Source organism: Vombatus ursinus, unplaced genomic scaffold, assembly GCF_900497805.2.
Source record: "Vombatus ursinus unplaced genomic scaffold, bare-nosed wombat genome assembly UNPS02014798.1, whole genome shotgun sequence".
Taxonomy (NCBI): domain Eukaryota; kingdom Metazoa; phylum Chordata; class Mammalia; order Diprotodontia; family Vombatidae; genus Vombatus; species Vombatus ursinus.
The window spans coordinates 81,855,167-81,872,514 of record NW_020954576.1 but is presented as its reverse complement, the minus strand read 5'-3'; the positions used below and the strand labels follow the sequence as shown (position 1 = coordinate 81,872,514).

The window sequence follows — 17,348 nt, the reverse complement described above, 5'->3', positions numbered from 1 at the left end:
CATACACATCAGTTCGAAGTATCCCCCAATGCTCTATCCAGTCGATCTATAACTGGCCACTGGCCCAGATGGCTCCGGAGGAGAAAGTGAGGCTGGTGACTTTGCAAAGCCCTTCCTCACTTTTCACTTGCAAGTCATGGCATCTGCTTATTGATATCATGATCCTCTTTGAGAATGAAGCACAAACAACAACAACAATCCTGGGCCCTCTTTTTTTTTCTTCTCCCTCTATGTTATTCCCTTAGTGATCTCATCAGCTACTATGGTTTCAATCATCATGTTTTTGCAGATGATTGTCAGAACTATTTATCTCACCCTAACCTGACTCCTTACCTCTAGTCTCACACCTAAAACTGTCTTTTAGATAGCTCCACAACTGGATGTCCTGTAGACAACTTAAACTGAACATGTCCAAAACTGAATTTTTTATCTTTTTCCTCCAAACCTTCCCTTCTTCTTAACTTCTCTATTACCTTTGAGGGCATCACCATCCTCCTGGTCCAGTCACCCAAATTCGCAACCTAGTTGTCATTCAACTCTCTTACTCTCTCATTCCCAATAACCAAACTATTGCCAAGTCCTGTGGATGCTACTTTTGCAATATTTCTGGTTTCTACTCCTCTCCAGGTCATCTGAATTCATCAAGGAAACTTAGGTTACTCTCCTTTTCAGAGAAAACAGAAAAAAATAAAAATTGAGCATTTCTGCCTTGTCTCTGTTGTCAGTTATCATCCCATCCATGCCCAGCAGAGATCCTATCCATTTGATTCTCCTTTTTCTCCCAATACTAAAATCCCTCTTTGTTATCTTTAGCTCCCCATAGCAGCTAAGGCTATTCTAAGCTTTGGCTCTCCTTATAACTACTTTTACAGGACCATGCCACACTCTTAAATTTATCCTCTATTACTTGGCCTGGCACCCACCTTCTTCACATCTCTTTTTAAAATGTAAATTGGTTGGAGTTCCTTATGTATCCTATACTGATCTTTTCAGATAAATCCCATTTTTCTTCTTCCTCCACAGGAATTGTTTCTCTTTATGTCTTTATAATATTCTTGAGTATCTCCTATTCCTTTGGACTGATGTCCCTGAGGCATTTTACTCAATAAAATCCTACCTTTCTTCTGCACCCTGTGAAGTATGCTTTCCTAAAGCCTAGGGTACATACCAGACAATGCCTAGGTTTTCTCTCCTTTGTCATATCTCAGTGGTCACTTCCTATCATTTCTACCTCAACAACCAGCTTCTACTGAGAACTGGATTTAGGACATTCAGTCATGCCCAACCACAAACTGTTAAAAACAGAATATTAGGCAAGATGGACCACAGGTTTGAAGACTTTTGGCAATTCCTAATTTCCTAAGTCTGTTTATCTTTTTAGTTTATTTATGAAGTGTCTTTGTGTTGCTGTTTAAATATTTCATGTGAACTCTTCTACTTCTGACTACTTTATAAATTTTTTCAAAGCAGGAGTTATCTTATGCTTCATTTCTATTTCCCATATGGTCTGGTGCAGTACTATACCCAGAGTGTGCATTCAATAATTATTAATAAGCAGCTAGTGACACAGTGAATACAGCATTGGACCTGGAGTCAAGAAAACCTGAGTTCAAATCTAGCCTCATACCCTTACTAGCTGTGACACCCTGGGCACTATGTTTCTTCTACCATTACAGATGAGCAACTGTTCTGCAATTTAAAACGACAACAGTAATAGCAAGAGGTAGCATGTATAAAACTTGAAAAGCACTGTACATGTTATTAGAGAGCTGCCTGTGGTAAAGAGAGATTACTAGCTAAGGATGACAGCCTGTATATACTGGAGGTGGGATTTGAACCCAGGTCCTTCTAATTCAGTTCTATTCTCTATTACAACATGTTGTCTTTCCAATAAAACAAAACAATACAAAACCAAAAAACCCACCACTACGCTGTAGTCACACAGTCAGATGTATATTTATATGTACTTTAACTAGAATCTTGTGTGTATCAACCTCATCAATTATGTGGACATCCCTGTTGTAAGTAAGCAAACTTATCCACAGAATTCAGAATTTATCCATTTGCTGAAACCAATGGTTCCAGTGTAGGGGTAGGGAACCTGTCGCTTCGAGGCTACACGTGGCCTTCTAGGTCCTCGGGTGCGGTCTTCTGACTGAGTCCAAGTTTTACAGAACAAATCCTCTTATAAAGGGGATCTGTTCTGTGAAACTTGGATTCAGTGAAAGGGCCACACGTGAGGACCTAGAGGGCCACATGTGACTTGAGGCCACAGGTTCCCTACCCCTGTTCCAGTGTTTGAGAGACTCTGAAGGAAAATGTAGGAGAAAAGAGGTGTTAGGCCACCTAACAAACTGAAGATCTACAGAGCCACTCTGTTGACATCATTGTTGTATGCCTATGAAGCCTGGCAGTATACCAGTGCCACGCCAGAAAATTAAACAGTTTCCATTTGAATTGTCTCAGAAAGATTCCAAAGATCACCTGGTCTGATAAGGTACCGGACAGTGAGGTCCTCTCTCGAACTGAATTGCTGTTTTGTGGAGAACTCCCACAAGGCAAGGGCTCACATAGAGGTCTGAAGAAGTGGTGTAAGGACACTCTCAAGACCTCTCTGAACACTTCAGTATCAATTGTGAGACATGGAAGATGTTGGCACAGGACCACCTGGCATGTCATGTCCACATCAAAGAAGGTGCTGTGCTTTATGAGCAAAGCAGAATCGCAGCAGCACAAAAGAAACATGACATAAGCAAATCTAGAGCGATCTCCATCGCAAATATTTTAACAGACTATCTGTGCCCTAGTTGTGGGAGAGCCTTCCAAACTCATACTGGACTGATCAGCCACAGCTGAACACACTGTACCTTGACTGCTACATCGTGAAGTCCTCGGTTCTCTGAGTACAAAAACAAAGAATAACTAGGATCACAGGAACTAGAGCAGAAAGGAACTAGCACAGTCCCTAAGAAAGAAAGAGCTAGAAAAAAGAAAGGCGTGTCATTAGATTTCTTTTTGTACTCTCCTCTCCCCTTCTGGCTTCGTTAATTGTCCCGATTTTTCCTTTCCATATGTTTTCCCCCTCTGCTTCCAAAATTCTATCTCTTTTTACGTCCATGGCCCCTCTCAACACAATTATATCATTTGGTGGGAACTTAACATGTCAGATGCATTCATTCACAAAACATTTAAGAGCCTACTGTGGCCAAGCACTGTGTTATGGATGGGGGAGATACACAATCCCTGCTGTTGTAACAATTTAATCCTTTTTCTTTTTTAAGCTTGCACTCCCTATTTTTCAGACCAGCCACACAGATGTTTCTGGCAGGTACATCTTTGTTACATAGACCATCACTCCCCTCGCCATAACTAGTCTTACCGCCAGTGAGGGAAAATCACTGGTACTGTAACCTCTACCTCCTGGACTACATCACTGTCTCTACTAACTCACCTTCTTGCCAACACTACATCAACTCTGAAACTCATACCTCTGATTGGAGAAGGTGGAGGGTAAACACTGGAGAGCTCCCCCCCAAATCCTCCATTCAAGGAGGTGGTTCAGGGTAGCCATCTCATCATTTCCCACCTAGCTGCAGGTTTTCTTCTTCATCAACATCATCATCATCTTCATCACTGACATTTGCATAGTACTTACTATGTGTCAGGCACTGTGCTAAGCACTTTACAATTACTATCTCATTTCATCCTCACAACAACCCTGGGAGGTAGGTGGTATTATTATCCTCATTTTGTAGATGAAGAAACTGAGGCAAACAAAGGTTAAATGACTTGCCCAGGGTCACACCCATTAGTGTCTGAGGTCGAATTTGAACTCGGGTCTTTCAGACTGCAGGCCTTGAGTTCTATTCAAATCTCCATTTAACTACCAATCATCTACTCCTCCTGATAACTCCCCTCCTGCTCCCCATTAGATTATGAGTTCCCCTGAGGCAAGAACAGTCTTTCACTTTTCACTTGGCATATAGTAGGTGCTTAATAAATATTTACTGACTGACTGATAACACTACTGGCTAGAGGAGCTATGATGTAGTCAGTCTAACTGTTTACAATACAGTTGTTAGACTGTAAGTTAAGTTTCTGTACTACAAAAGTCTTGTCTTATTAGTCCAAGGACAATGTCTTATTAGTCTGTGCATATTCCTCAATATATACTAGGGAGATACAAACAACATACTGCTGCATATTAGTTGGGAAAAAATATTCTGGGTACACGGGGCACCATATACAAAAGTAGCCTAATAAATGTTTGTTGAATGACCAAATAAATGATACTCACGATGCCAAAATTTAAGCTACATGTAGGGTGTTTGGTTCTTTTTCATATCCTGATTATCCCCTAACCTGATTAGTACACAATTAGTAAGTGTAAAGTATTTGCCATAAGGGTAGACATTACATGGATGGAAATTTATCATCAGAAAAAATGACCAGAAGCATTTGCTCTACTAGTTGTATGTCAAAAATGTCATCTTCAACATTCTTTTTACTGTTACACAATACAGGTGTTGTCTGAACCAGATTAACTGGGAAAAGTTAAACAAAATAAATAAAAATACAATAAAACATAGGTAATAATTTGTAGTGTTCAGTATGCAGCCTGCAGGGATCTGTTTCTATTTGACTTACACTACTGCTATACATGATCTTTGGATATTTGTCCAAAAAAACAAACTTTTGACTATTAGTACCAATGTTTTACATAATAAGTAACTTATGACTTTGGAGTTGATGACCTCAAAAATCCTTTCCAATTCTAACGTTTTGTGATTCTTTTCAAAGCTACCTGGCAGCCTAGGAATGGAAAACTGTATTTTTAATTCTAGATTACAAGTACAAAAGTCATCTTCGAAAAATTTACCTTAAGGTCTATGGACGGGGCAGCTAGGTGGCGCAGGGAAGAGAGCTCTGGCCTTGGAGTCAGGAGGACCTGAGTTCAAATCCAGCCTCAGACACTTAACACTTACTAGCTGTGTGACCCTGGGCAAGTTACTTAACCTTGATCGCTTCACCAAAAAGCCAAAAAAGAAAAAAGAAAAAAAGATCTATGAATAAGGGAAGAATTTATGACCAAACAAGAGATAGAAAGGAACACAGGATGTAAAATGGATAATTTTGATTACATTAAATTAAAAACTTTTTGCACAAAGTCAATGCAGCCAAGATTAGAAGGAAAGCAGGAAACTGTGGGAAAAAATTTTACCGCAAGTTTCTCTGATAAAGGCCTCATTTCTCAAATACATAGAGAACTGAGTCAAATTTATAAGAATATGAGTTGTTCCCAAATTGATAAACAGTCAAACGGTATGAATAGGTAGTTTTCAGAATTCAAAGCTATCTAAAGTCATGTTCTAAATCACTATTGACCAGAGAAATGCAAATGAAAACAACTCTGAGGTACCACCTCATACCTATCAGATTGATTAATATGATAGGAAAGGAAAATGACAAATATTGGAGGGGAAGTGGAAAAATTGAGACACTAATGCACTGTTGGGAGAGTTATAAACTGATCCAACCAATCTGGAGAACAACTTGGAACTATGCCCAAAGGTCTATAAAACTGTGCATACCCTTTGACCCAGCAATACCACTGCTAGAAAGGTCCCATATGCACAAAAACATTTACAGCACATCTTCTTGTGGTGGTAAAGAATTGGAAAGTGAGGGGATGCCCATCAACTGGGGAGTGGCTGAACAAGTGTACTATATGACTGTACTATATGACTATATAGAAAGAATACTATTGTACTATAAGAAATGATGAGTAGGATTGGTTTCAGAAAAACCTGGGAAGACTTAAATGAACTGATACAAAGTGAAGTGAGCAGAAGCAGGAGAACACTGTACACAGCAACAGCAATATCATAAAGATGATCAACTGCAAATGACTTGGCTATTCTGATAAAAAAAATGATCCAAGACAATCCCAAAGGACCCAAGATGAAAAATGCTATTCACCTCCAGAGAAAGAATTGATGGGAGTCTGAATGCAGATTAAAGCATAATTTTTTCACTTTATTTTTCTTGCTTTTTTTCTTTTAATATGGCCAATATGGAAATGTTTAGCATGATTTCATTTGTGTAACTGGTATCACATTTCTTGCCTTCACAATATGTGAGGAGAGAATTCAGAACTCAGAATTTTTTTTAAATCAATGTTAAAAATAAATAACAATTTTAAAAAACAAAGAATTCACCTTTCTCTGGATGCTTCATCTGGAATACCCAAGCAAATTTCTCTGTCAAACCTTCCTGCACGTCTCAACGCCGGGTCCAGTGAGTCTGGTCTGTTGGTAGCTCCAATTACTAAAACCTGTGCCGTAGCAGCCAGATTATTCAGGTCTAAAAGAAAAGAATCAATCAAGGAACTGGTGAAAATATTAACCCTTTAGATTTATCTTAAAGATTTTGTTTCACAATAAACTGATAGTGGTCTAGAGCCAAGATTAGAGGGAAAGCAGGAAACTGTGGAAAAAATTTTTACAGTAAGTTTTGCTGTACATCTGATTCCAGGAAATAATTAATATTGTTGTTTTTCATTAACCTTGACCTTTCTACATACATCATCTTCTAACTACTTTACTTCATCCATCTTCACAATATCTGAGTAGAAATGTGCAGTTATTGCTCCCATTTTTAGATAATCTAAGGCAGAGAAGTTAAATGATACAGTCCTAAGTCCAACAGTAAGCTTTCCTTCCTAACAGTGGGAATGTTCACATACATGAATCTGATATTTTTATTGCTTGATTTGAGTTAGACAATTCCAAAGGACTCCTGATGAAAAAATGCTATATACCTCAAGAGAGAGAACTGATAAACTCTTGAGTGCAAATTGAAGTATAATTTTCTCACTTCTTTATCTTGCTTTTTAAAAATATGGCTAATATGGAAATGTTTTGTATGATTTCACACATATATAACTGATACTATATTGCTTGCTTTCTCAGTTGGGGGGGAGGGAGGGAATTTGGAACTCAAAAGTTTAAAAGGAAAGAATGCTAAATACACACACACACATTTTTTTAAAAGAGAAAAAAAATTATTTGAGTTACTTGTGCCATCCAATTCAAGAAGAAAGATGATTATTGAATTCCAATTTAAGTGGTTAAGTAAATTGTAAGTAAAAAAGTAAAAAAAAAAAATTATCCACTTGGAAGCCGTTATGGAAATCACAACAAAAAACCCCAACAACCCCAACTCTCATGCCACAAGGCATCCTGCTACTTTAAATTTATTTAAGGTCTTCTTATGTTAAGGTTCCTAAGCATTTATATATAAATCCATACCATATAATTTATATATTGTTTTTGCATTATGCCTACAAAATTGCATATCTAATCTCTACCTAATTAGGTTGTGAAATTAGGAGATAAGCACAAAGATAAGATTTATATATTCTACTTTATTTGTATCCCTTGAGTCTTACTAGTGCTATGTTCTATAATGATTTGATCAATTAATTAATCAGGAAGATCAACAATTTATTCAATCATTAGCATAAAAAAGACCATTCCACCAAGACTTCCTGAGGAGAAGGATTAGTACAGAATACTATACTCCTGGTATAGAATACTACATTTGCTTTTGGACAAAAATGACAGGTGGGTTAGTGTTACTGAACTACTTTTCCTCTGTCCCCATCTTTGTTTTTTTAATCTTTGTTACATGGGTTGGCTCCCTGGGTGAGTAGAGGGATAGATGCATACACAAAGGCAATGTAAAAACAAGATACGATAAAAATAAGGTAAAAAACAAATAAAGGTACTCCTTTCTTTTAAAATTAAATAAAATTAGGGGTAGGAAACCTGCCAGAGCTGGGGTCTTGTTCTGACTGCTAAACATTTCTAGAGGAAATTTCAATTTTATATTTTTCTCAGAACTCATTTCAAATTAAGTACAGTCCTAATTATAAAATATTTTAAACAAAATGTAGCTTTACTGCTTTTTGAAATAAGTATTGAAGCTAGTTAATAAAGCTTGATAGAGATTCTTAGAAGAACTTTTAATGAATAAAAATCCAATTTGTAATTAGCATAAGTAAAAGGGTATTCTGAGTACACAAAAACAATTAAAAATAACTTTCTCAAGTATCTGAATATTCTCCACTACAAGTACCACCAAAGGTACTTGGGTCTTTCCACTATCCTCTTCTTCCTTGACCTTTCCATAACATTTGCCACCACTGAATGCTACCTCCTCTCCTGGTCATTCTGACATACTTCTGATTCTCCTACCAGTATGGTTGTCTCTCCTCAATTCAATTCAACCAACATTCATTACTGTGTGAAGATATTACTAGGTAATGAGGATTAAATAAAAAAAATAGAACAGTACAGTCCTTGCCATCAGGAAGCTTATTATTTACTTTAGAGAATGTATCTATAATATGCATGGAAAAGTAAAAAAAAAATTCAATTAATTGTTAACAACTCAAATTATCTGAATATTCCCACTAAAATGTTACTGTGCCAAAATACAACTTTCTGATAATACCACAGCAGGTTGCAGAAGATCATAAGAGTAGAGAAAGGAAAGGGCTTAGGAATAGAAATGAAACTATGGTTCAGGCCACTGAAGGGCCAGGGCACCAAAAGTTGGTCAAGTTCCTTCAGGTACCAGGAATATGGCATGTTACCATTCCCCCTCACTCTCCCCCCATAAGTGCCCATTTGGATAATATTCCTATAATCATGACTCATGTCCCCCATGACAAAGAATAGAGCTACATCCTGCGCAGGTTTTACCAAAGATTACAATGCACGAAGAGCTCCCGGTTGAATTATTTGGGGAATGGGAGGTGGGGGAGGGGGAGAGGAAAGTTACTTAGAAATTCAGAAAGGTTGACTCATCCAACTGAATCAAAATACATATTAAAGCACAACTGAGGCACAATCTCCTAATCTCCCTGACAGTCTAATCATATTCATTTCTTACTGTTGTCAAACTTAACATTTTGTTTCTTACACTGTCTCACTCTATTCACCAACCTATTACTTATCACACTCTCATCCTTTCCCCACAAATTTTTATCAACGTATCCTCCACATGAGGCCCAGGAAATTTCAACATTTACACATGTGGTGAAGAATGATGACATTAAATAACCACAAAAAATTATGAAACTTGGCTTGGGTGGGGGAATAATAAGGGAATCAGGAATATGGCATGTTACCATTCTCCCTCCTCCTCCCCCTGGAAAAAGAAGAATGGGGAAGCATATGAAAATACACTCTCAGTTTGCTGACTGTCTATACTGAGTGCTAACCAAGGTACTGTCCTAGGTTCTTTTTTTCTCTCTCTGCTTTCCTTTGGTGATCTGATCTAGAATGGAGTTATCAGCTCTACAAAAGGAACATTCAAATCAATACACAGATCCCTAATTTTTTCCCCCGAACTGTATATAAAGTCTTACATTGCAAAACTACCAGACAAGTCTCCACTTGGATATCCTGCTTGCAACTTAAACTTAAGGAGCTCCAAACTACAATTATTCTCTCTCCCAAACCCCATCTGTCCCTCCTCAAACTTTTCTATTTTGTTAGTGGTATCACTACCTTCCAAGAGACCCAAGTTCAAAACCTTAAACTTGTTTTTAACTCTTCCCCACCCTTTACTCCTCACAACCAAGCAGCTGCCAAATCTTGCTGAGGCTTGACAACACCTCCCAAATCTGTTCCCTTTACTCCATTTACAATCACCATCCTAGTTCAGACCAATTACAAAGTCTCCTGATTTCTTGTCATTCCCTCTCTTCAAACCACCTTTTTTGCAGATGACAAATTAATCTTCCTAAGGTACAAGTCTGACACTCAAAACCCTTTCAAAAATCTCTATGGGATTAAATACAAACTCCTAAGCCTGGCAACAAAGAAACTCCATAATCTGGCTCAGACCTATCTTTCCTACCGAACTGCCTATTACTCACTCCATTCAAACATTCTACTTTCCAGCCAAAGTTGGCTACGAGTTATTCCATAAACTAATTAGGTTCTCCTAGTCAGGCCTGGGATTTCAAGGTGTAGAGATAGAGCCATACAAGCAAATTTTCCAACTATCGATTTTAATGACACAAAATAAATTAATTTAGTGCATCCTCAATCAGCTGGTTCCTTCTTTATTGCCCTCAAACTTTCTCCGTTTTCCTACCCTTAAAAAACCTTCACTAAATTCCATCATCCCCTCAAGACAGCATCCTGTATCTCTTCTGTCTCAGCCTAATTCCCTGAAAAAGCTCTTTAAATTTGTCTTTACTTCCTCTCCTCTTACTCCTCCAATCCTCTGCAACCTGGCTTCCAATCTCATCACTCAACTAAAACTACTCTCTCCAAAGTTACCAATCATCTCAGACCTGCCAAATTTGATTTTCCCTCCTTAGTACCCCATACTCACCCGGGGAACAAAAGTGAACAAATAACACCTATTCTCTAGGCTATGGCATACCAATGGATAGACAACAATTCATTTATTCTGGATGCATGACGACCTAGAAAAATTCTTGAACAGGAGGAAGAGAACAGATTGGATTGTTTTCAATGAATGACCCAGAGCTTTTCCTAAAGGACTAGCTTTTTAATATCAATATTATTAAGGTTATATTATATGGCTTTGGGTTATAGAATACCACGACAAAGAATTAAAGTTGAAGATCACTCAAAGGGCAATTGAGAGATGAAAGGGGACATATTGCACTGAAGAAGCAATAACACCTGGAATGATATGGATGTATAAGCAGAAAAGGAGATAGGCTAGTCATACTGCGAAAAAAGGAATAGTCGACAAGACAGCCCTTACTGGATTTTGTAGTTGCAACAACTGAGTATGTGGCCCTATCTCTGGGTCTTGAAAAACAACCAGAGTTAAATAGTAGAACTTACCAAGTTCAGAGAATATATGATAGTTCAATTTGGTTGGCATGTGTTATTTCAATGACAAGAGGTTTAGAAGAAAGCTACAACACACTGCTGAACTCCCTGGGGAGGCTTTCTGGACAAATATGATTAGGAGTGTGATAAAATCTAGTGAAACATCAGAGAATTCCTAGCAGTGTTTGATATATTAGGCACTTAAAAAATTTTGTTGAATTGAATTAATTTTTCTCATGATCTTGTTCACACTATGAATTTACTTAGTAAAAATTCATGTCTGAATCAGCAGAAATTCCAACTGAATGGAATCAAAATAAACGGTTATTTTTTAAAAATAAACCTTAAAAATGTGTAAAACAAAGCACCAGTGAAAATGCCACTGTTTGGAGTACAATTATTTAAGTTGTGAAATTTTATGTTCTGGCTTAAAGGATAATCCTTCTAAGTCTTATATTCCTTTGAAAGTTGATCCAGATTCAGAGATGCTAGACTTCTTAAATGACATGCCTCATGTTCTCACGTCTAGTGGAAAAGATAACTGGACTTGAATTCATAAAAACTGGGTTTAAGTCCCTTTTCTATGGCGTGACTTTGGGCAAGTCACTTCATTTCTCTATTCATTTCTCTAGTTTTCAATTTTGTGATAGGTAAAAATACAGATATACTAGTTACACAAGCAACTTCAAAGAGTTATTGAGCATCAGCTAAGATAATGTATGTAATGTATTTTATAACTATACAGCACTATAAACATAAACTATCATCTTAATGATCCCTAGTATAGGATCTCAAAGAGCAAACTACCGTCAGGAAGATATCAAGGCTTAAAAGTCAAAAGAACACAGGATATAGGTAACCAAAAAAATGAGCAGTTAGACTTTAAAATCACAAAAACTTACACAAATGCCAATACCAGCAAGCACATTTCTACTTCAGATTTAAGTAGGTGCGCAAAGCAAGCAGCATTCTACAATGGAGATTATCTAGTCCTAAGAGTCTAGTGGAATTGGCTGTCAGCCCCCTTAATAAAAATTGTACCTTTAAAAAAGAGTGTTTTTCAAACAAGTACTTATTTTAAACTAACCATCCATGCAGACTAGGAGCTGGGCCACAATTCTCCGTTCCATGTCTTTTGAAGCAACTTCTCTTTTGGGGGTGATAGCATCAATTTCATCAATAAAAAGGATGCAAGGTGCATTTGACTAAAAATAAGAATGCCATAGTAAGTGATTCGTGAAGATATCAACAATCCAAATACTGAACAATACTGAAACAAGTTATGGAAGCACTCACATCATTAAAAAACTTGGAAGTTTTAAGATCACACATTAATACCAATATCTTTGACCCAAAGGGAATCTAGATGGTTCTGAAGAGACATATAAAGAAATACAAGCAGAAATAGTTGAAAAAAACAAACCACTAGATTTCAATAAATTTTTAGTAAGCACCTACTATGTTGTAGGCACTGTGCTAAGGATAAAAAGATAACAATGAAAAAGTACTTGACCTAAAGGAGAAGACAATATATACATATATAGGTACAAAATAAATACAAAGACATTTGGGGGAAAAGAAGGGCATCAGCCAGTGAGAAGACATGAAAATGAGAAGATTATGGAGAAGGTGGTGTTTGATCAGAGTTTTTAAGGAAATGAGGCATTCTAAGAGGCAGAGGCAAGGAGGAATTCTAAGCAAGAGGGAAAGCCAGTATAAAGACACAATCAATGGAGTGTCCCATGAGAGGACAGTAACAAGGCCAGTTTGGTTGCACTGTAGAGTTCGAATGTATGAATGAAAAAGCATGGTAATAAGCTCTTATAATGTGCCAAGCATTGTAATGGGAATACACATATAAAAGGAAAACAGTTGTTGTCCTCAAAGAACTTAGATTCCAATAGGGGGAGAAAACACATATAAGAACAATGTAGCTATAAGATGGACAACAAGGCCTAGTAGTCAAGAAGGTGCAGCTCCAGGGTGAATGGCAAAGCATGGTGTCCTAGATTAAGGTGACCCTCATGAAAAAGTAATTTCAGTTGATGATTCCACTCATTGAAGTGGTTTCCCATAGCCTGGGCTGATTCTACCAGCTTTGCTTGAGTGATGTCAGAAAGCCCAGGAATTGGTCTGGAGCTGAGCAAGCAGCCTAGGTTTCCTTGGTCACTTATTCCCATAGCCATAACAGCCTAGATGCTGTCTGACATGCTAAAGGAAGAGATTCTGCCATGGAATGTCTTATTAGGACATATACTATTAGGTACTGTTGCTATGTTAATCAATTTTCCTTTGTCATAAGGGAAGGCTTTATGTAGTTAGAGTGCATATGGGCAAGTGAACAATATATTCTAACAGACAGATCTAGAGGATATTCCATGAGACTTCTGATTAATTGCCCCAAACTGATCAAATGTCATTTTATAATCCCATCCAGAGTTATGATTTTTTTTTTGCATATCATTGATTACTTGATTCTTATTCTTAAAGCATTCTCTTCTTTCATACAGGACATAAAATAAACTTCAATCACATTTTTAGATGGAGGGTGCAGAAAATCTCTTGCTAGAAAACTCTTTAAAAATACTGATGCTCCAAGAAAATTTCAATCTGATGTAAGATCAGTAAAGAACAATAAACTAATTAGATAAATGCCATTTCAGTGGCATGCTTTCATTTTCAAACCATAACTCACTGTCTTCTTGTTCCCTACTGTCCTTAAGGTAGTTTTTTCCCCCTCTAATTCCTCAGCAAAGAATGTCAAGTTATTTCATAATGGTAAAACAAATGGTAAAAACAAATAATAATGTTTATACTTCCACCTTCCTGAAGTGTGAGACTCACATCAACAACATGGCCAGTCAATAAGGTCGAAAAGGTAGCTTATAGGTAGGTCTAGTCTAGAAGAGCTTTACATGCCAAATAAAGGTTCAATCTGATCCTAGAGAACCAGTGCAATTTACTTACAGTGACATGGTCAGATCTGCACTTTAGGATTGATGAGTTTTGCAAGGATGTGGCAAGACAGCAAGAGAATGAAGGCAAAGAGATCAATTAAGATGTGAGTCCAGACCAGAGATGTTGAAAGTATAAAATAAGGTGGCAGCTACATGAAAAAAGGGATGTGAGAAATGTTGATGTGGAAATGACAAGATCTGGTAACTGAGAGGTTAGGTGGCCTGAAACAGAAGTCAAGGACACTGCCACGGTTTTAAAACTGGGTAACTGGAAGAATACACTGGTCTCCTTGACAGAAAAAGGGAAGCCCAGATTCCATTTTTGCTCATCACTTACTACCTATGTGACCTTGAGCAAGTGATTTAACCTCTGTGTTCCTGTTTCCTCATTGGTATTATATCTACATACGAGCTATCTCACAGGATTACTGGAAAGACTGAATGAAATAATGAACACACTTACTACCTCATAGGATTATGTTAAAGACTGAATGAAATAATAGATGTAAAGAATTTTCTGAACTATAAATACCAATATATTACTTGTTATTAATATTATTTTCTAAGTCCAAGCTTTATGATAAGACACAACTAATGGAAAGTCGAGGATCACTACAAGTGACACAGACATTAACTTTCAGTCCTAATACTCAACTTGGTTGTCTATGTACTCCTATGAAATATAGTTTAATATAAATATCAAGAGAGAGGCTCATTTTGAGGCATACTGTTACAAAACAAAGATGGCAAACCCTAAGGTATAGAGTATAAACAGTTTACCTTTGTTCTTTTTTTAGAAATGGATTCTGACATGGTGTACAGTGAGTTAAAAATAAAGATATGTATTTTAGAGCAGAAGTTCTTAACTTTTTTATTGGGCCATGGACTCTTTTCGCAGTCTGGTGAAACCTATGGATCACTTCTCAGGATAATTTTTTTAAATAAATGAAAAAAAATGCCAAATTTCAGAGGTTGGTAAAAATAAAGATGTTAGTCAACATGCATTTATTAAGTGCCTACTATTTGCCAGGCACTGGCAGGAAAGATAAAAAACAGTCCCCATTCTCAAGGAGTTCATATTCTAATGTGGGAGACAACATGCAAACAACCACATACAAACAAGATATATACAGGATAAATTGGGGATAGTCTTAAGGTTAAAGGAGGACTGGGAAATCCTTCTTGCAGAAGGTAGAACTTCAGTTGAGACTTGAAGCCTGTACAACAAGAAGCAGAGATAAGGAGGTAGAGAATTCCACCAACAGGGGACAGTCAGTGAAAATACTTGGGTCAGGAGATGAAGCATCATGTCTCAAAACTTGTTCTTCTTGAACTCTGCTGAAGATACCTTCTTTTCCTTGATACCATCTTATCTCCAGGTTTGTGGAATACTACTCTCTCTTGGTTATCTTCCTAACTATGACTGCTCCTTCTTATTTGCTTTTGCTGGAAATTCATTCAGGTCACACCCGCTTATCTTGGGTGTCCCATAAGTGCTTGGTCCTGGTTCCTCTTCTCCTGTCCATCTATACTACTTTACTGGGTGATCTCAACAGCTCCCATGGATTTAATGATTATCTCTACAGTAATGACTCACAAATCTACCTATTCAGCCCTAACTTCATCTCCAACAACCTTTCAGACATATTAAACTAGATGTCCAGTAAACATCTTAAAATCAACATGTCCAAAACTGAACTAATTATCTTTCCAACTAAACCTTCTCTCCTTCCAAATTCCCAACTTGATGTTGAAGGTATCATCATCCTCCCAGATACCTAGGCTCACAACTTAGGTGTCATTCCCAACTCCTCAGTATCTCAACTCCCCTTCTCCCCCACATCCAATCTGTTGCCAAGGCCTGTGGATTTTTGTAACATCTCTTGACTACAGTTCCTTCTCACATCTGACATGGTCCCCACTCTAGTGCAGGCCTTTATCACCTCAAACCTGAACTAATGCAATAGCCCTCTAGTAGGTAGGCCAGCCTCCAGTCTATCCCCACTCCAGTCTATCTCCCATGCAGCTGACAAACTGATTTTCTTAAAGCACAGGTCTGACCATGTTATCACCCAATTCAATAAATTCTAGTGGCTTATCACCTCCCAGGAGCAAATATAAAATCTTTTCTTTGGCTTTCAAAGCCTTTTATAACCTAGTCCACCTTTACCTTTCCAGTCTCCTTATACCTTACAAGCACTCCCCTCCCCTTACTGTATATCCTTTGATTCATTAACACTGGCCTCCTTGCTGTTCCAAAAACAAAACATTTCATCTCTTGGCTCTAGCCATTTTTACTAGCTGTCCCCCATGCCTGGACTGCTCTCCCTCCTCATCTCTGCTTCCTAACTTCCTTGAAGCACCAAGTAAAATCCCACCTTTTATAGGAAACCTTTCCCAATCCTTCTTAATTCTAGTGCCTTTTCTCTTTTAATTATTTCCTTTTTATCTTATATATAACTGTTTGCCTGCTATCTCCTCCACTGGATTATGAATGCTAGAACTGTCTTTTGCCTTTTTTTGTATCCCTAGCACTTAGCACAGTGACTGGCACATTAGGCACTTAATAAATGCTTAATGATTGACTACCTGGATGATATGTGAGGAACAGCAAGGAGATAAGTATCACTGGATCACAGAATACATGGAGAAGAATGATGTTCATGGACCTCTTTATAATGTTGTTTTAGAACAGTATCTAGAACTGAAACTTACTGTTCAAGCCAATATTTATTTATTCAAAAGTAGGCCTATGGGTGGGAAGGGTAGATGCAATGGGTTAAGGATAGAAGAGATTTGGTGGGTAAAGATGTTAGCATAGTGTCTGGTACACAGTAGCGCTTAACAAATGCTTGGTGAATGACAATAAGGCTAAAATTATGCAAAATCATGAATAGGACATATCTTATTTAAAATAAAAGCCTGGCTATTCACTTTCTAGCTCTCTTCCAAATTACAAATGTTTATGGGGAAAACACACATAGATGGAAACCTCAGTGAGGTTAGGTGTCCATGGTCACAGAGCTAGTAAAATCACTGGCAGAATTCAAATTTAGGTCTTCTTCATTCCAAGTCTACCAACAGACCATATTACCAGAATGAAATCTCCAAGCATATCAAGTTTCAGTTCAGTTACATGAAAAATGGAATGGGAAGAAGAAATAAAAGAAGATATAGGATGGCATCAGGCTGAAAAATAAAAGGACAAGAATAGCCATGTCACTGGGAAAAGTAGTTCTGGGAGGAGGAGGAGTAGAAGAAGTAGCAGCACTGATCTTATGTCCTGTTAATTAAACAGGTATCACTGAAATTCTTGTAAGGCAGAAGACTCTTAAATAAGACTAGTAACCTGGAGACTACATTTGTCTCTTTAAATATAAAGATCCCAATTCCACCTTAAATTAAAATGTTATAAAGAAAAGTCATGTCACAAATATAATTCACCACAGCATTCTCCCCACTACACACACACACACACACACACACACACACACACACACACACA

The 17,348-nt window shown here is 37.5% G+C and overlaps 1 protein-coding gene across 1 annotated transcript in view; it reads right to left on the bottom strand.

The window, feature by feature from the left end:
• Positions 1 to 17,348, bottom strand: part of LOC114049805 (nuclear valosin-containing protein-like) — a 93,183-nt gene that overhangs the window by 47,464 nt on the left and 28,371 nt on the right. Inside the window, exons 11-12 of the mRNA XM_027871214.1 lie at positions 11,974 to 12,091; positions 6,219 to 6,363 (exon numbers count right to left, since the gene is read on the bottom strand). Coding sequence (XP_027727015.1) covers positions 6,219 to 6,363; positions 11,974 to 12,091 — 263 coding nt within the window. The remainder of the gene's footprint in view (positions 1 to 6,218; positions 6,364 to 11,973; positions 12,092 to 17,348) is intronic.